Genomic DNA, 20,656 nt, shown 5'->3' with positions numbered 1-20,656 from the left:
AATAGCACTGTGTCTAAAAAACAATGTATACACCTTAATTAAACATATTTTCTTGCTGAAAAATGCAAACCATCACCTGAGCCTTCAGTGAGTTGTAGTAGTAGCATCAAAGATCACTGATCACAGATCACCATAACCAGTATCATAATACTGAAAAAGTTTGAGGTTTTGGGAGACTACCAAAATGTGACATGAGATTCAAAGTGGCCAAAAGCTGTTAGGAAATTGGCGCTGATAGGCTTGCTCGATGCAGGACTGCCACAGAGCTTCAATGTGTAAAAATCACAGTATCTGTGGAGGGCAGTAAAGTGAAACATCATAAATCAAGGTATGCCTTACCCCAAGGAGAAAAAGGGTGAAAAGTGCTGGACTCTCCATTCTATACTGCTCTCCTCTTCCAGACCTTGGTCCTACAAAAATCCTCACTGCCTTGTTAGCTCTCTGATGCCTTCAAAAAGATTTTTCCAGAGTTACCATCGTGGTGCAGTGGTTAACGAATCCGACTAGGAACCATGAGGTTGCAGGGTTCGATCCCTGCCCTTGCTCAGTGGGTTGACAATCTGGTGTTGCCGTGATCTGTGGTGTAGGTTGCAGACGCAGCTCGGATCCTGCGTTGCTGTGGCTCAGGCGTAGGCTGGCAGCTACAGCTCCAATTCAACCCCTAGTCTGGGAACCTCCATATGCCTCAGAAGTGGCCCAAGAAATGGCAAAAAGACAAAAAAAAAAAGATTTTTCCTTTTCTGATTTACCTCTGACCCTTTGACCCAGACTTAAAGGGCCCACCTGGAAAAGTTCCCCTATTTTATGGTCAACTGATTTGAGGATCTCATTACATCTGCAATACATATATATACACACACACATCTGTATAATATAATAATATAGTTATGGGAGTGATATCTCATTATGTTCATATATTCTGCCAAAACTCAAAAGGAGATTATACACAAGTCAGGTTCATTAAGTGTTATTGTGGACTTTTGCCTGCCACACACACTCGTCTTTTTTTTTTTTTTTTTTTTTTAAGTCAGACATGACTTTACTAGCTTCACAAGCAGCATTCACAATGGGAAGTCCCATCCATCTTATATACCAGTACAAAACAAAGCTGGCAATGTAGGGTTCTTAACCCACTGAACCATTGTGAACTCCAAATTTATAAGAGCTTTTTTTAAATTACTCAATGAATTTATCATATCTGTAGATGTGTAATGATCATCACAATCCAATTTCACAGGATTTCCATCCCCACACATACCCATCTTAAAAGTTGTTATGTGTCTCAAAGGAGACAAATAGTATAAAAGTACAGTTTTGGACCTACCTTGTGGTACACCTGGTTAAGGATCCAGCTTTGTCACTGCAGTGGTTTGGGTCTCTGCTATGGCACAGGTTCAGTCCCTGGCTCAGGATCTTCCACATGCAGTGGGTGCAGCCAATAAGGAAAAAAGTATATATTTAAAATTTAAATTTCTGTAATTATGTGTTGTTTAAATTTATGTAATTATATAATGAAATTCACATTAACATCATTTAAAATACAATGATAAAAATAAGAGCAATAATGATAACTTTCAGCTATATCCAATATTGAGGATCTAATTTTATGGCTTCTTTTTTGTCTTTGAATGTAGAATATCTTTTTTGGTAGGTTCCAGTCTTTTCTGTTGGTGGTGGTTTAGCAGTTAGTTGTGATTTTGACGTTTTCATGAGAGGGGGTGAGCTCACGTCCTTCTACTCCACCATCTTACCTGATTGCCTGCTTTTTAAAATCATTTTTACAGTTAACTGGGAAATCTTGTAACCCTATGCCAGCTATGTGTGAGTTAGCTCTTTTTTTGTTTCTTTTGTTATCTAGAAGTCTTACTTAACTGCAAATTCCATGTTTCTAAACTGCACCTAAGTACCAATTAGGACTACTTTATTTCTAGAGAAGCTATTTTAGCTTCTGTATTGAGGATCTAATATTATGGAGAATTACAATGGTGATACTATTGTGTGTGTGTGTGTGTGTGTGTGTGTAAAATGATAAGAGCAGTATTATTTTCTTAAAATTTGCCACCCCAGACCATTTTATCATACATCTTAATTAAGACCCAAAGTCCCCAAAGTCTTCATCATTGCTATTTGGAGAAAAGTAATTAGATTTTCACTACACAGTGTGTGCTTTATTAAAGAAATCATATAAATAGGAGGAAAGAAGAGAGCTCCTGTTGTTGGACATGCGAGTTGGAAGAGAGGAGAGGTTGTAGCCATTTCCTGCTACCCTTCGGGTGGTTCCAAACATAAGTGGCAGAGATGGTAGTCCTGCAGAGGAGAATGTCCTTCCTGTTCACATAAGAATATGAAGAGGCTATTCTCTCTTTGTAAGGGTAATATTTTTCTCCACAACAACCCCTGGTTGAACCATTACCACAGCAAATCAAACTAAACCAAACTGGGTAAGTGGGGCTAAAATAAATTATCTTGAAAAAACAAAGAGACTTCCCTGTGAGTCTTCTGCCCAGAGAAGTCAGCCTTGTGAGTTAATTGAAAGGAAACCCAGAAGTTTATCATTGAACACACATGTATTATGTGCCAGAGCCTGTGCTCAATGCTTAGAATGCAACATTAACACTCAGCACATTGCTTTGTAAAACTCAGTATATTCTACTAGGGCAGCAGGCAATACACAATAAGCATACCAAATAGATAAATTATATGGGCTCTCACAAGGTGCTATGTGTCTTGGGGCAATGGAAGATGCATGTGCAGGGGAAACAGAGTGTAGGAGAGCACAGAGAGGCTGGTTGAGGTGACACTCATTGATTTATACCATTTGAGATCAGACTAAAATGAAGTTAGGACTTTTGTCAGATGGACAGTCCTGGGGAAGAACCAAGGCAAAGGGGAACATCAGAGAGGCCAGCGTGAATTGACTGAAGGAGTTAAGGGGCAAAAAGAGGAAATTAGGTTGGAGAAGTAAAAAGAAAAAGGTTTTACAGAGCTTGTAGCCTTTCATAAGAATTTGAATTTACAGTCTGAGCTGGAGTATAGTAGGAGGGTTATGAGTAGAGGCCTAATAGTGGAAAGTGACTTACATATAATTGGCTGCTATATTGAAAGTAGACCATAGGGAGTTCCCTTGTGGCTCAGCAGGTTAAGGACCTGACATTGTCACTCTTGCAGCTCCAGTTGCTGCAGTGGTGTAGGTTTAAGCCCTGGCCTGGGAACTTCCACACACTGTGGGTGTGGCCAAAAAGAAAAAAAATGTGTTAATTCAAAGTAGACCATAATTGAGCAATGTTAGAATATGAGATTCTGTGCATATGGGTCAACATTTCATAATTGACCCAACCACTTTGAATCAAGGGAATATTGAGGTAAAGACCTAATGAAGTAGGTTGAAGAGACACTGGAAAGAATAGGAATGGAGAATGTCAATTTTGACATTGTCTTTGAGAAGTTTTGATGTAAATATCAGAAAAATGGGATGACACTAGTGAAGAAAAATAGTGATAAAGGAAGACATTTTAAATGTTTTATAATAGGAGAAATAATAGCCTGTTCCTTTGCTAAAGAGAATGCTTCAGTAGAGAAAGAAAGAGAAGAATGAGGAGACAATGGCCTTGCTGGAGTCTGCCCTTGATTAAGTGAGTGAACTCTAGGATATGTCTGCTATGATTAATCATGAATTTCCTCTGTATTTTATGGAGCATCCCTCCAAATATACTATCAGTCTCTGGTACCACTATGTCCTTTTCTGTCCTCCTCATCCTCCATAATATATAAAATGTGACTAATTCTACATGAAATCTACAAATGTCAGCCTCCAAAAGTGTGCAGGTCACCATAGTTGATTGGCCCACTAATGACAACTGTCTCCAATAAGCCTCCAAATTACTGTAACTTAGGATGAAAAAGTAGATGAGGACATTCCTTCCTTTCATTAGGCTTTATGGTGCATGTGGCCATTCATGTTTTACTTAAATATTCAAAACTGCTTATGTGTCGATTTTAAAAGATTTGACTGACAGATGAAAGGCTGATAATGTTTCTACTTATGCTGAGTGATAATGCATAGAATTTATTTGTTGTGGGATTGTGCATTTTTACAGGTATATCTAATGGTTTTTGATTAGTTATATTACCTTTTCACCTGTGAAGTTTTTTATTTTCTTGTTTTGTAGCCTGTTTCTGGAGCAGTACAGATTACAGAAATCCTTTGTTCCCAATTGTGAAGGAAAACCGGAATTATATTATGGAAGGAGAAAACCAAACAGTTCTGTTTGAGTTTATCATCTTGGGATTCTCCAACTTAAAAGAGTTACAATTTTTACTTTTCACCATCTTCCTTGTAACTTATATCTGTACTTTGGGAGGAAATAGCTTCATAATTTTGGTAACCATGACTAATCTGCACCTGCACACGCCTATGTATTTTTTTCTGGAAAACTTAGCTTTTCTTGACATCTGCTACACCACCACCAATGTTCCCCAGATGATGGCGCATCTTCTGTCAGAGAAAAAAAGCATTTCCTATTTAGGTTGCATGGCACAACTTTTTGCATTTATTTTTTTTGTGGGATCAGAGTCCCTGCTCCTGGCAGCAATGGCATATGATCGCTACATTGCAATCTGTAAGCCCTTAAGGTATTCAGTTATTATGAACAAGGTTCTGTATAGCCAGTTAGCAGCCTCCTGCTGGTCTGGTGGTTTCCTCAATTCAGCGGTGCACACAGTACTGGCATTCCGCCTGCCCTTCTGTGGCAACAATCAGATTAATTATTTCTTCTGTGATATACCTCCTTTGTTGGTCTTGTCTTGCGGGGACACTTCTGTCAATGAAGTGGCACTACTATCCATTGGGGTGGTCATTGGTTGGACTCCTTTCCTGTGTATTGTCCTTTCCTACCTCTATATTATCTCCACCATCTTGAGGATCCGATCCTCCAAGGGGAGACAAAAGGCCTTTTCCACCTGTGCCTCCCACCTGACCATTGTCCTTCTCTATTATGGCAGCGCCATCTTCACATATGGACGACCCATCTCAACATATTCACTGGAAAAAGACAGGCTGATCTCAGTATTGTATAGTATTGTTACCCCCATGCTAAATCCTATAATCTACTCCTTGAGGAATAAAGATATTCAAGAGGCTATGCAAGTTATGGGGAGAAAGTGGAAGGCTTCAAGCTCCCTCTCTTTTGATGTGTAAGTTTTTCTTTTCTAAGAAGATGACATTACAAAACTGGCCATTTTACTTATAGAGCTGATTTTGGCTAATTACTCTCAAACAAAAGTAAAAGTCAATGCAAATTTTCACATCCAGCACTTTCAGAAACACTCTCGCTAAAAATACTATATGAAATATTTAAATTTTTTCAGAGAGATCAGTTAATGTAAAAGATAGTGAGGAATCACAAATCTAATATTGAACAGAGTTGAAAATACAAAGATGTGAAATTGGCATTAGCGACCCTCTCTTAGAGGACTTCTGATAATCTTGAAGAAGTGTTTGAGGTTCTGAATAGTGTTTTGACATCCTTGTAAGATTAGAGAGCTAAAAATGGAGTCTTGAGCTAGTTAATTGAAACAACTATTATCCTCTATTTTATCTGGTAAACTTATCAATAACTTACGTGCCTAGTGACTACCATATTGGACCATGCATCCATAGAACAGTTCTTTCCTTGCCATTAATAGACAGTGCTTCTCTGAAAGAAGAAGTATTAGATGGGCAGCTTTGCTTTAAGAGATATCACAACCAATTGCAAAATGAAAACAACAGTATGTTAATGGTTCAGTGATAAACTGATCATTGGAATAAACTAGAGAATCCAGAAAAAGTCCCCTGAATAAACATATTTATTTGATTACATGATAGAAGAGGCCAGAAGAGGCATGAAAGAAAAGTTGAATAAGGACAATGTTTTCAATAAAAAGGCAAAAGGGCATATGCTCCTAGCCTTAAATGTTATACAAAAATCAATTCTAGGGTACTGTATACCTTAGTGTGTAAAAGAACAATAAGACTTTTAGAAAGTGATAAAGGCTACCACCGTATCACACGTGGTCTTGTCAGACCCGATCTGGAGCAGAGACCTGATGCCACCCCCACCACTGCCTCTGCTTAGCACCTCTGGCAGGAAGGACAGTGGTCCCCAAGTCCAAAGGCAATGGGCTGGAGAACACGGCCTCTTGGATGGAGCCCACAGCTTTCGTTCAGCCTGGCCCTACGTGGCTAAGGCGCTTGCTCTGTGGTTGATGATCACGGTGGGTGGGGGTTGACCCAGGTTTGCAGGGAATAGTCACTGTGGACGACAAAATGAGATAAGTTGAATAAGTGACAAATAAAGGCAAAGTTTTAGAAGCCAGAAGGGAATTGAAAATTTAAAAATATTAATATATTCCTTTTCACCCTCACTAAAGTCACTCTTACTCAGGCATTGATTTTTTTTCTTTGAATTTTCTTGACTAATGGTATAGCCTCTTGCTGGCCTCCCCTCCCCTCCTTCACCCTACTTTACTAAATCCTGTACATTATGTCTGAATTAATTTCAAAACACATATTTGATAAAAATGAATGAAGCAGAGGGAGAGGAAAGGTGCTTTACATTGTTATTAACTGTATATTAGAAAGTAATAAATTTCTCTTGTCTCAGTCCCTTTTGCTATCAAGTGATCTGTGTATTAGCCCTCTTCGTGGACTTCTCTTTCTCCTCTCCATTGACAGTAAAGGCTGTCATAGTCCTCCATACTGTTGCTTATACCTGTAGCTCATTCAGTTTTCATTGCTGTATAGAATTTCATGGTATGAATATGCCCACAAATGCTTTATTCTTTCAATGAAATTAAACACCTAACAATTGCATGAAACTATTATTTTCACTATTTCTAGGTTAATTTTGGGGGAAAAAGCAGCTAGAATTGTTCAATCTGACATTAAGACTTATTTTAAGACCTATTGGAGTTCCTATTGTGGTTCAGAGGGTTAAGAACCCAACTTGTATCCATGAGAATGCAGGTTTGTTCCCTGGCTTTGCTGGCAGCTGCAGCTCTGATTTGACCCCTAGCCCAGGAACTTCCATATGCCGCAGGTGTGGCCTAAAAAAAAAAAAACCTATTATGACACCTACTAGTGGAAGGTCAAGTTCGTGGTCCAAAAGCAGACAAGATTATCATAGGATAGAGGTCTTAGAGACAGACCCAAATATTTGTATGGTAACCTAATATATAATATGTATGGCACTCCAATAAATGATGGAAATTTAGTAATAGTTTGGAGAAATCAGATCACTAAGTAAAGAAAAATAAATTAGATTTCTAACTTTCACTTTGTGAGAAATGAACTTTAAGTGGATTAAGGAGGAAAATTTGAAATTTAAAAACTGTAAAGTTGATATTAAAGTAAGAGAATAGGGAGTTCCCATCATGGCACAGTGGAAACAAATCCAACTAGGAACCATGAGGTTGGGGGTTTGATCCCTGGCCTTGCTCAGTGGGTTAAGGATCCAGCGTTGCCATGAAATGTGGTATAGGTCACAGACACGGCTTGGACCTGGCATTGCTGTAGCTGTGGTGTAGGCCATCAGCTGTAGCCCAATTAGACCCCTAGCCTGGGAACCTCCATATCAGCCCTAAAAAGCAAAAAAAAAAAAAAAAAAAAAAGTATGAGAATCTATTTGTGGTGAAAAACCTAAACCTCAAAATGCACAACCTATATAACCTGAGAAATTACGGATTTAATCATAAAAAATTTAAGGATTTCCTTTCAATGAATGACATCATAAAGTTAATCACAGATGTCAGATTACTAGAAGTTACTTGCGAAAACTAAAATTTGAAAGTGACTAATGATGTCTTACATAAATAAGGAACTCATAAAGAATAAGAAAAAAACAAGAAACTTAAGAATATGTGCGAAGAACAAACCTAGGCAGATTAGTAGAAGAGGAAACCCGAATGATTGACAAAAAAAAAATCCCCTCATAGAGGAGATGTTCAGAATTGCTAGTAATCTGAATTATGCAGATTTGAACAATAAGGAGCCACCACCTCATTCCCATATGCTGACAAAAATTACAAAGCTAGATAATGCCAAGCAATGTAAGAAACCCTCATGTACCACTGTGAATGGTACAGGTACAATTGGGCAAAATGAGAGAGTTTTGAAGATCAACTTTGTTAATTTAAAATTTATGGAAAATTAATTTTGCTTTGCCCCAACTTTAGTTTGTTTTTGGAGAAGTCCCCTCTGATTCTGAGGCACTTCCAGGCCAGTAGATAGTCATAAAAATATTAGCATTGTCTTTAGCTTCCTAGAGGGATGAACTTTCCAGTACATAATGTGGAATGAATGATGGATGATGGAATTACATTCCGAAATCATCATGGTGGCATTAGGAATTAAACTGTTTGAATACAACTTAAGATCATAACATGTGGGTAAGTAGGGAGAGTATGTTGGTGGTGATGAGAGATGTGGTCTTCAAACATTTTTTTGTTCCTGAATCAGTTTCATTAAAAACAACTGTTTAGAGAATTCCCTTTATGGCTCAGCAGTTAACAAACCCGACTAGGATCCATGAGGATGAGGGTTCGATCCCTGGCCTCTCTCAGTGGGTTAAGGATCCAGCATTGCCATGAGCTGTGGTGTAGGTCACAGATGTGGTTCAGATCCTGCGTTGCTGTGGCTGTGGTGTAGGCTGGCGGCTACAGTTCCGATTAGACCCCCAGACCTGAGAACTTCCATGTGCCGCAGGTGCAGCCCTAAAAAGGAAAAACAAAAAACAAAAAACCCAAAACCACTACCACCGACAAAAAACCCAACTTTTTAGTACCCACACATCAATACATTGCGTGTCTTACAGTTATGTTAAAATATTATGTCTAGGAATTCCCTGGTGGCTCAGGGAATTAAGGATCTGGCATAGTCACCTCTGTGGCTCAGGCTGCTGCTGTGGCATGGGTTTGATCCCTGGCCCAGAAATTTCCACATGTCACAGGTGTGGCCCCCAATAATATATTATGTCTCCATTTTGGTTGATACCTCAAAGGCTACCAGCAAATCTATCCAAAAGCAAAGTTCTAGGTCACTAAATAAATGCCTATGTAGAGAATTGATTCAGTGACTGAGGGGATTTCTTTGGTAAGAACTGGTGTGCTAGGTAAGCCTCACTCAACTCCAGAAGGAAATGAGGGTGCTTCCCCTTAACTTAAGCTGAGAGAGAGAGAAAAGAAAAAATAACAAGTTAAAGAGCCCTGGAATTTTAGAGTCCAAGGACTCATATACTCTGATGTGGCTGAGGAACAAGAAACTAGAAAACTGCTTTTCCTCTGATGATGGGGAAAGGATGCAAGATGTTGCTCTTGGTCAGCAGTGGGCTTACAGGTAGGAGTCCACCTGGGCCTACAGGTAGGAGTCCACCTGGAACCGTTTTGATTCCACAGGAGACTTCCAGAAGCAGAAGCTGTAATGGCAACAGAGCCACTGGAGGACAACCAGATGCTTAGGGACTGAGCCAGGACGCAGAAGGAGGCAGTCTCAGGACCTGTGCTCAGATGTCCCAGAGGTTTGTCTCCAAGGTCCTTAGAAGAGGCCACAAAATGTGGGGACCTTCTGCATCTAGGGAGCATTGTCCTTGCCCACTCTTGTCCCTTGCACTGGCCTTCAGGAACTGATGAGACTCCTGGCCTTCAGGGAGAAGACCCTGAATTCAGACACTCCATCAGCAGCCTCTCCAGGGTCAGTTAATAGCTGTCACTTCCCTGTGTTCATAAAAGCAGCCCTACATTAGGTTGTATGAGTCTGAATGATGATCTCTGCTCTTTGGGTATACTTTTGTTCATAGGTAAGTAGTATTTGTTAATTGCTTAGCTATAGCTCTACCTCTCTTAGAGATTACTTTTCTATGCCTTACTCTTTGGATGAGAGACCAAGTGAGTGGGACAGTGAGGTGTAATGACCTGGGAGGTTTCAAGGGAAGGGGTAATTGAATTGTCTGTCCTGTCCTGTGGGCGACAGGCTTAGTATGTGTGAACCAGGGAGCTTCCGTAATTTCGGGTATTTCAGTATCACTCAGAATGGCCCTCTGCTGGCTTACTGATTCTTTATTATTAAATAAAGAACAGGGAGTTCCCGTTGTGGCTCAGCAGGTTATGAACCCGACTAGTATCCATGAGGATGTCAGTTTGATCCCTGGACTCACTCAGTGAGTTAAGGATCTGGTGTTGCCATGAGCTGTGGTGTAGGTTGCAGATGAATTGCTGTGACTGTGGTGTAGGCTGGCAGCTGCAGCTCTGATTTGACCTCTAGCCTGGGAATTTCCATATGCCGCCAGTGCGGCCCTAAAAAGCAAAAAAAAAAAAAAAAAAGGTATGGTAAAGGTGACTTATAAGTCAAATTGTGTTTTATTTATCATTTTATTTCTAGCACAATCCCCCATGCCTGGCAAAGATAATGTTTTCAAAATATATTTGTCAAATATAGTGAGCAGCATGGATTAGCCTGGTGAATTTGTCTAATTCCTCCTCAAAAGTAGGAAGGAGAGGTTTTTAAAAAAATAGAGATAGAGATTAGTGGTGATAGAAAATACGGATTACAGAGCAGGATCTCTGCTGACAGAATGAAATTCGCACTAGATAACTCTTTGGTTCTGATAATGTGAAATATTACATTACAGGAATTTAACCCTTTATCCAACTTATTTGCTCCTTCTACTGAAAATATCCACAGTAGATCACAGAAGGAAAAGACACCAATTAAAACAAAAACACAAATAAACATCCTTTCAAATTTAGAATTCAAATATATATTTGTGTACCAGTCAGGGCAATCTATGAAGTATATGATTTTCATTCATATATAATATTCACCTTTATTTTTAGAAAGTCATGTTTAATTTATCTCTTTAGCTTCTGTACTTTGCATCAAACTACGAAATCACTTTTTCTCCATGACTTATAACTTGAACATTTTAAACTAAGGGATTCCTGTATTATCACTTTAATTTTATTTGGCATTTTTATTAATTGACCTAAACCAAACCCTAGAGCAGTATCCTCTAATAACACAAACATGAACATTTAATCTATAGCAAGGCCAGAAAATAAACAATTGTACTGGGAAGCAATCGTCCAAAAAATATTCAATTAAAAATCAGATGTTTCATAAGATTTAGATTTAACTATCTAATTTAACTAACAATTAAATTAGATTTAACATTTAACTAAAAAAGAAAGAGAAAAAAAAGAAGTCAAAAATACAAGCTATCAGAGTTTGAAATTAATTTAAATAATCCAACTGTGTGAATTTAAGTTGTACTAAAAGTATTTTTAAAGTGCTTTCTATTGTCATCAATTAAGTTCAACTTTTAGCCACTCAACTGAAACTGTCTTAGTTTGGAAGAGATAAAACTTGACTCTTTTTTTTTCACCTGATGGCTTTATAACTGTGGTTCCCAATGTTTATTTTGTTGAGACTCAGTGTTTTTGTCTGGAAAATGGGAATGATAGCATTACTTATCTCAGAGGCTTTATGTAAAGAGTAAATTAGATGCTGGGTAGAAAGTGCTTAGAGATTTTGAGTGCCCTTCTGTATACAGAACTTAACAAAAATTTGTCCACACAGACACTGAATACTACATTAGCCAAATGGCTCTTGAATTTTCCAGACTGATGACTAGCACCAGCGAATGAATCTAATGATGAGTCTTTTTAAAAGTTTATTAAGGGAGTTCCCGTCATGGCGCAGTGGTTAACGAATCCGACTAGGAACCATGAGGTTGAGGGTTTGATCCCTGCCCTTGCTCAGTGGGTTAACAATCCGGCGTTGCCGTGAGCTGTGTGTTGTAGGTCGCAGACCCTGTGGCTCTGGCGTAGGCTGGCAGCTACAGCTCCAATTAGACCCCTAGCCTGGGAACCTCCCATATGCCGCGGAAGCAGCCCAAGAAATGGAAAAAAGACAAAAAAAAAAAGTTTATTAAAACACAGGAAAATTAATCCCAAATTCAGGAAATTTAATTTAACATGCTTATTATTGAAATCTGCATAACAAAAATAAATAAGCATAACTATCCATTAATAAGGATGAATATATAAAATGTTTGCTGCATTCATATGAAGACTTGTAGAAATTCAAACATGTTTCAGGAGAATATCTATTGCTGTGAGAAATTATCATAATATGTTGCTTAAGGAAAAAGTAGATTAAAACACATACTTTCTGATGCCCATTTTGAATATTTTATGCATGGAAAATTGATTAGCAGAACATATGCCAAACCATTAGTAGAGGTTTTCTCAAATGGAGCTATTAAGGATTTTAATTATTTTATTTTTCTCTAGTTTATAAATATTCTAAAACAAAGATATTAATTTTAATCAGAAAATATAGAAGACATCTTTATGTCTTCTGTTAGAAATTTTTCTATTAAAATTTTAATAGGAAAAATAGAAGAAAATGTCAGAAAACCCTATCTAAAGGTTAAACATTGGGCATGTTCTGTATATATCTTTTAAAATAATTCTACGCTAAAGCACTCTACAGTATGAAAAAAATTCTCCTTGAATGATGATTTGTCTAGCAATTTAAGGACTGGAAAATTCACTAATAAAGAATAAACCAAGGAGTTCCTGTCATGGCACAGCAGAAATGAATCCAACTAGGAACTATGAGGTTGTGGGTTTGATCCCTGGCCTCACTCAGTGGGTTAAGGATCTGGCAGTTGCCGTGAGCTGTGGTGTAGGTCCCAGACCCAGACGTGGCTCAGATATGGCGTGGGCTCTGGCTGTGGCTCTGGTTGGACCCCTAGCCCAGGAACCTCCACATGCTGCAGATGTGCCCTAAAAAGACAAAAGACAAAAAAAAAAAAAAAAAAAAAAAAAAAGAATAAACCAGGAATTTAAATGCAAACTTCAACTTAGGTATTACTGTAGTCGAGATACCAGATAATGTTAAGCTTATGACACTCCTCTATGCTCTCAACTCTTTGGCATTTAACTTATTAAGAAAGTTTAGGGATGTCTTGGTGAAAACATTAATAAGATGTTGATAAATGTTACTGAAGTGAAATGACTAAGGGTTGTTGGACTGGGCACCAACATTGGTTCTTCTCAGTCTTCATGATTGAATAGAAAGATGGCAGGAAAGCCTGGAAATCTCAGAGTTCAGAGCAAGAAGATAGGTATCAGAGGAATATATAGCTAATACCTCATCATGCAAAGTGCAAAGCTGCCTTGTGTGAAACTGTTTCACAAAGCTGTAGGGAAGGGAGTTCCCATTGTGGCGCAGCAGAAATGAATCCAAATAGTATCCATGAGGATGTGGGTTCGATCCCTGGCCTTGCTCAGTGGGTTAAGGATCTGGTGTTGCTGTGAGCTGTGGTGTAGATCACAGACACATCTCGGATCCCACGTTTCTGTGGCTGTGGTGTAGGCCAGCAGCTGTAGCTCCAATTTGATCACTAGCCTGGGGAAGAGGAGAGAGGATAAAGTGTTGTATAGGATGGTGGAGGAAGGAGAGAGGAAGGAAGGAGGGAATGAAAGAGGGAATGAAGGAGGGAGGGAACGAGAGAATTCTGGAAAGTTTTCCAAAAACATGCTCCTGGAAAGGCATCTCTGAAAGCAAAACACATAGTTTTAAGTAAGATTGACAAGTAGAAGGAATACATGATGTCACTATCATTTCCTTGATTCACAGCTGAAATTGCTAAAGATCAGGAAACATTTTTCTGAGTTAGATGGGATCTTATTTGCAAAGCGGTCTTCTGCAAAAGAAGTGGCCTGGGAAATGAGACCTGCTTGCCATTCTAGGTACAAAAAAAAGCTGGAGACATGGATTCAGACATAACTAGGTTCTGTTCCTCTCTACTGCTTACTGTGTGATCTTAAATATACTGCTTAACCTCTCTGAACTTGAAAAACATCATCTGCAAAATGAGGATAAGACCATCGAGAAAAGGAAAGGTCAGAAAGTATGTCATGTATCTTACCGCAAAGTGTAACATCCAGAAAGCTAATATTTTCCCTTTAGTCTAAAAAATTCTCTGTACTTAGGAGAGGTCACAATAAGCCAGGATCCATTTCTAATACCTGATTTTTTTCTGGTCTCACAGATAGGAACCATATGGTATTTGCGCCAGGACACGAAAACCATTTCCTCATTTGATTGACCTGGCAAAAAGAGATAGAAAAGCCTTTCGGTGCCTCTTTATTGCTCATATGTCCTCTTCAACTTCTATAAAATAAAACAAATTAAATTTTATATCAGCATTCAAGCATGGAAAAAGGGAGCAGGAATGACTTTAAAGAACGAATCCCAGAGTTTCACCTACCAACTATTCTGCAGCACACATTCACAACATCACAAGAAGAAAATGCAGGTGGACCTGGACCCAGCCATTATTTTTTTACAATGATTTTTATTTTTTCCATTATGGCTGATTAACAGTGTTCTGTCAATTTTCTACCATACAGTAAGGTGACCCAGTTTCACATACATGTATACATTCTTTTTTGTCACATTATCATGCTCCATCATAAGTGACTAAATAGAGTTCCTAGTGCTATAAAACAGGATCTCATTGCTTATCCATTCCAAAGGCAATAGTTTGCATCAATTAAACCCAAATTCCCAATCCATCCCACTCCCTCCCCCTCCCCCTCTCCCTCGGCTACCACAAGCCTGGTGTCCATGTACATGATTTTCTTTTTTGTGGAAAGGTTCATTTTTGCTGTATATTAGATTATAGATATAAGTGATATCATTAGTATTTGTCTTTCTCTTTCTGACTTACTTCACTTAGTATGAGAGTCTCTAGTGCCATCTATGTTGATGCAAATGGCATTATGTTTTCCTTTTTATGGCTAGCAGTATCCCATTATGTATATATACCACATCTTAATCCAATCATCTGTCAATGGACATTTACATTGTTCCCATGTTGTGACTATTGTGAATAGTGCTGCAATGAACATGTGGTGCATGTGTCTTTTTTAAGGAAAGTTTTGTCTGGATATATGTCCAAGAGTGGGATTGCTGGACCCAGCCATTATTAAGGTGTATCATGCCCTTTTGCCCATTTCTTTCTAATGAAACACTGTCTGTGGTGTATAATTTTAGAGATTTTTATTTACAAGGGAATTCCTGAATGTGCTTACAACTGTGTTCTGTGTTAAGTTTGAGTTATGATTTGCAAAGGGTTGCTGCTTCTCAGGGTTGATATCTCATATAGAGGGCAATAATTTTATTTTTAACACTTTCATTTTCTTGTTTTGAAGACCATTGCTACTGTGCATGTGATTATTTTAATCTGTGCTTCTCTTTGCCCAATTCGCAAAAGAAAACCAGGTAATATCATGGATGGAAAGAATCAAACAGCTCTGTCTGAATTCATCATTTTGGGATTCTCCAATCTAAACGAACTGCAGTTTTTACTCTTCACCATCTTCTTCCTGACCTATATCTGTACTTTAGGAGGAAATACATTCATTATCTTGGTGACTGTGGTTGATCCACGTCTACATACACCCATGTACCATTTCCTAGGGAACCTGGCCTTTCTTGACATCTGCTATACCACCACCAACGTCCCCCAGATGATGGCGCATCTTCTGTCAGAGAAGAAGAGCATTTCTTATGGGGGATGCATGGCTCAACTTTTTGCATTTATTTTCTTTGTGGGATCAGAGTGTCTCCTCCTGGCAGCAATGGCATATGATCGCTACATTGCAATCTGTAAGCCCTTAAGGTATTCAGTTATCATGAACAAGGTTCTGTATAGCCAGTTAGCAGCCTCCTGCTGGTCTGGTGGTTTCCTCAATTCAGTGGTGCACACAGTACTGACATTCTGACTGCCCTTCTGTGGCAACAATCAGATTAATTATTTCTTCTGTGATATACCTCCTTTGTTGGTCTTGTCTTGCGGGGACACTTCTGTCAATGAATTGGCACTACTATCCATTGGGGTGGTCATTGGTTGGACTCCTTTCCTGTGTATTGTCCTTTCCTACCTCTATATTATCTCCACCATCTTGAGGATCCGCTCCTCAGAGGGGAGACAAAAGGCCTTTTCCACCTGTGCCTCCCACCTGACCATTGTCCTTCTCTATTACGGCAGCGCCATCTTCACATACGTACGGCCCATCTCATCTTACTCACTGGAGAAAGACAGACTCATCTCAGTATTGTATAGTGTTGTCACTCCCATGCTAAACCCTATAATTTACACACTGAGGAATAAAGACATCAAAGAAGCTATGAAAGCTGTGGGGAGAAAGTGGCAGCTACCACTTCTTTCTTTCGATGTGTAACCTTCACTTATCTGCTGTCAATTATTTTAACCATATATCAACTGTGGCTTTTTCACCAGCTAGCTGTTGTTAGTGACACTCAGTTGTGTGTGTGTGTGTGTGTGTGTGTCTTTTTTTGTGTATTTTTTTTTTTTTAGGGCTGCACCTGAGGCATATGTAGGTTCCCAGTCTAGGGATCAAATTGGAGCTGCAGCTGCTGACCTACACCACAGCCACAGCAACGCCAGATCCAAGCTGTGTTGTGACCTACAATGCAGCTCACGCCAACGCCAGATCCTTAACCCATTGAGTGAGGCCAGTGATCGAACCTGAGTCCTCATGGATACTAGTTGGGTTCATTAACCACTGAGCCATGAGGTGAACTTCCCAGTGACACTCAGTTTTTAAGTCAATTGCAATGTATGGACAGATAATGAAGAGTTGGCACACTCAACCCTAAGTGTACATATTCTGGAGCTTTTGTTAGTCCTGTGCAAAGCTGTTAATGTTACTCTTTTTAAATATGTCCTCTAGTCGATACTGTCCATTTCTGAATTCTTCATCCCAAAGATGGTGCCCCTTTTCCATGCAAAATTGGTTATAAAGTTTAAGTAATCTTCTCTATTCCCATTTGTTCATCACTTGATCAGATAATTTTAGTCTTCCTGTGTCAGCATTTGTTCCTCATCAAATATTGCAAAAATGGGAAACAGCCAACATTTAATCTTTGATCATATGCTCTTCAATCTCAATGTGGTCTGCCTCTTTCATCTGCCTTCCTTTCTTCTTTTCGTTCTTTCTGTTTCTTTCCTCTCTCTCTTCCCATTCCTTTCCTTACTTCCCTTCTTCTTTCCTTCCTTCCTTTCATTTCTTCTTATTATTTACCTCAATAAGCCTTTTTAAATCTTAAAACAATTATTATTTAAAAATTTTGGGGTCCCTGTCGTGGCTCAGCAGTAATGAACTTGACTAGGATCCATGAGGACGAAGTTTTGATCCCCGGCCTCGCTCCATGGATTAAGGATCTGGCATTGCTGTGAGCTGTGGTGTAGGTCAAGGACGTGGCTCTGACCTTGCATTGCTGTGGTTGTGGTATAGGCTGGCAGCTACAGCTCCAATTTGACCCCTAGCCTGGGAACTTCCCTATGTAGTGGGTGCAGCTCCTAAAAAGTCAAAAAAATTAAATTAAAAAAATAAATAAATGAAAATGTTATTGTGGTAAAAACACAACGTGAGATTTACCTTCTGGACAAAGAAGATGCAGTACATATACACAATGGAATATTACTCAGCCATTAAAAGGAACGAAATACCGGTATTTTTAGCAACATGGATGGAGCTGGAAATTATCATGCTAAGTGAAGTTAGTCAGACAATGAGACACCAACATCAAATGCTATCACTGACATGTGGAATCTGAAAAAAGGACACAATGAACTCCTTTGCAGAGCAGATACCGACTCACAGACTTTGAAAAACTTAATGGTTTCCAAAGGAGACAGCTCAGGGGGTAGGGGGAATGCACTGGGGTTGTGGGATGGAAATCCTATAAAATTGGATTGTGATGATCATTGTACAACTATAAATGTAATAGATTCATTGAGTAATAAAAATAAAATTAAATTAAAAAAGAGATTTACCTTCTTAACAAATTTTTAAGCACACAATAGTGTGGGGAGTTATTGTTCAAAGGATATGCAGTTTCGGTGATGCAAGGTAATATGTAGATCTGCTGTACAACATTGTGACTATAATTAACAATACTGTTATACTGATTAATTATAATCCTATGCCACGGCTCCTCATTTTGTAAATGTACAGCCTTTACTTCTATCCTTAATTCAGCCAAGTCTCATAAGCCCAAGTTTATTGTTTTAATTCAAACTCAATGCTCTTGTCAAAATCATTTTTCATTCTTTAAAAAAAAAAATCAATGCCACTACAAATCCCACATCTAGTTTCTATCTCATTATTTTTCTTCCCTTCCTGATGCTCTTCCGGTAATTAGTTCAGAGCTATGAACAAAAACAGCATTTCAGTAAAGCTGTGGCTGATGATTTTCAATGTACTAAAGAAATTAAGTAAAGTAATATTAAAAAGAAGAAAAATTAAATGCACATAATAAAACCTATGGAAGTAAATCCCAAAACAAATTTCCTGGCATAACACTGGAGAGGTTCACAAGCCATCTGAGATGTTTCTTCTCACAACAAAATAGGAAGGAGAGTAAGAACTGTGGAGAGTGAGAATGAAGAGAAAAGAGAGCCAATAATCAATGATATTATATACCTGAGCAAATGGGAGTGGCTACGACACGGTGCAAGGGCTTACCTCTGTGATAGGAAGGAAAGAGGAGAGGATAAGTACATCCGTGTATTTGGAGGCCAAAAAGTGTTGGAGTTCCTGATCGATGGTTTGTTTCACTTTGTAATGTAAGAAAAAATTATCTACTTAAAGTCTTTTTAAAACCTGTAATGTCACCATTAATTTTTAATTGGGATTTAGTATTTATGCCATAAAATATATAAAACACAATTGTACATTTAGAGAAGATTTGACTGATGCTATCGAATCACTCCAGAAAATTTCCTCCATGCCCTGTCCCAGTCAATTCTCCCACCCACTCCAGAAGTCACTCTTCAGATTTATATTGTCCTGTCTTAATTTGGTCTGTTCTAGAGTTTGATATAAATGAAATCATATGGTATGTGCTATTTTGTGCCTAGTTTATTTTGATTAACATAATACTTCTAAGATTCTTCCATGATTTTGAGCATATCAGTAGTTTGTTCTATTTTATTGCCAAGTGGTATTCCATTATATGAATTTACTGTGATTTATCTTTCAACAGTCAATAGATATTTGGGCTGTTTATAGTTTTGGCTATACAAATAAAATTTTTATGAAAATTAATGTAGGAATCCCTTGACAGATATGTGTCCATTTGTCTTGAATAAATTAGGTAGAGGTGAAATGGCTGAGTCATAAATAATATATTTAACTTTGCTAGAAAATGGCAATAAATATTCCAATGTAGTTGTTTCAATTTATTCTCTCACCAGCAGTATATGAGTTCTAGTCGCTCCATGTCTTTGCCAATGCACTTGATATTGTCAGTTATTTTTAAGCCACAAACATTAATTGGCTCATGTAACAGAAGTCCAGAGGAGAAGGGCTTCAAGTACAGTTTCATCAGGGCTGTGGCCTGATTTGTTTGTCCATCCATGGAGCTTCATTTTCAGGCTCCCTTCCAGCATCATTCAGGGTTACAGGCTCCTTCTATTTCCATGGATAATGTTGGAGCCCTCCCCCTCTCCATTCTAACAAACATTGTAAAAATGGTCTTGGGCTTTGTCTGACTTGATCTTATTGAGCCAGGTCTGGCTCTTGGAGTGTCTGGTTCTAAATGGCTGTTTAGGGAAACCAAGAAGCTGATGAGCATATCTAAGTGACATTTGGGCCTCAGGGCTCAGTGGAGTCTGGAGGAGTTTCTGCCTAGTCATTGAAGGAGGTAATTGAAATGAGGTGACCACTAGATGACTCTCAGGCTGGACCAGGGCAGTCAGAGGCTCCTTACCCCACTCCTTGGAACATCCATTCTGCCCACGGTTCTCACAGTGGGAGCCATATTTGAAGGCTGCAGCTCTGAGAGAGCAATGTATTGCTGAGAAATTGGGATGGCACACATGATCGAACCCAACTAAGGCCTCTGTATAAATTTAATTTTTTTTATTTTTAATTTTTTAATTATAGTTGATTTACAATGTTCTATCAATTTCTACTATATAGCAAAGTGACCCAGTAATCATTTAAGATTCTGGTGGGCAGGGACAGGGATCTTCTCATTTTCTGGGCTCCCAAGAGAAATTTTCTAAGTTCCTTGCTTACCTTTTTTTTTTTTTTTTGTCTTTTTAGGGCCTCACCCTCAGCATATGGAAGTTGTCAGGCTAGGGGTCGAATTGGAGCTGCAGCTGCTGACCTATGCCACAGCCATAGCAACGCAGGATCCCAGCCCCGTCTGTGACCTACACCACAGCTCATGGCAACCCTGGATCCTTACCCACTGAGCAATGCCAGGGATTGAACCCGTGTCCTCATGGATACTAATCGGGTTTATTACCTCTGAGCCCCCATGGGAACTCCATCCTTGCTTACTTCTTTACTACTGCCTACCATCTGGAATCGTCTGCCTCTTTCTTCCATCTCTCCCTGCCCTCCGCTTTAGATTTCACCCAAGGAAGTCCCAAGTTTGCAAACCACCACAGTGCTCTCTGCTCTCTGCTCTGCACAAGTGTCTGATTTTATAAAATAATACAGTTATCTTGGCAGCAGAACACTGGAGCTGGAACTCCCACGCCTGAGCTCTTCAGAGTTCAATATCATA

General features: G+C 38.9%; 2 protein-coding genes across 2 annotated transcripts; both read left to right on the top strand.

Annotated features, from left to right (window-relative positions):
• The first annotated feature begins 4,225 nt into the window (after positions 1–4,225).
• On the top strand, positions 4,226–5,197 carry LOC110258642 (olfactory receptor 5V1-like). The gene has a single exon (XM_021081933.2). The coding sequence runs from the start codon at positions 4,241–4,243 to the stop codon at positions 5,195–5,197; it is 957 nt and encodes a 318-aa protein (XP_020937592.2). The 5' UTR covers positions 4,226–4,240.
• A 10,142-nt stretch (positions 5,198–15,339) lies between these two features.
• On the top strand, positions 15,340–16,293 carry LOC110258934 (olfactory receptor 5V1-like). Its single transcript, XM_021082219.2, is given in 1 exon segment — positions 15,340–16,293. A coding segment is annotated over 1 exon segment (954 nt).
• Positions 16,294–20,656: the final 4,363 nt, after the last annotated feature.

The sequence above is a fragment of the Sus scrofa genome, chromosome 7 (genome assembly GCF_054392235.1).
Source record: "Sus scrofa isolate SSC_HxYL_T2T_F1_AM1 chromosome 7, Sscrofa_HxYL_maternal_Yorkshire_Landrace_v2.0, whole genome shotgun sequence".
NCBI classification, from domain to species: Eukaryota; Metazoa; Chordata; class Mammalia; order Artiodactyla; family Suidae; genus Sus; species Sus scrofa.
This window is presented reverse-complemented; position numbering and strand designations above follow the sequence as displayed.

What these genes read in the sequence shown, in the direction of transcription:
- LOC110258642 (XM_021081933.2), top strand. Translation starts at nt 4,241, where the DNA reads ATGGAAGGAGAAAACCAAACAGTTCTGTTTGAGTTTATCATCTTGGGA.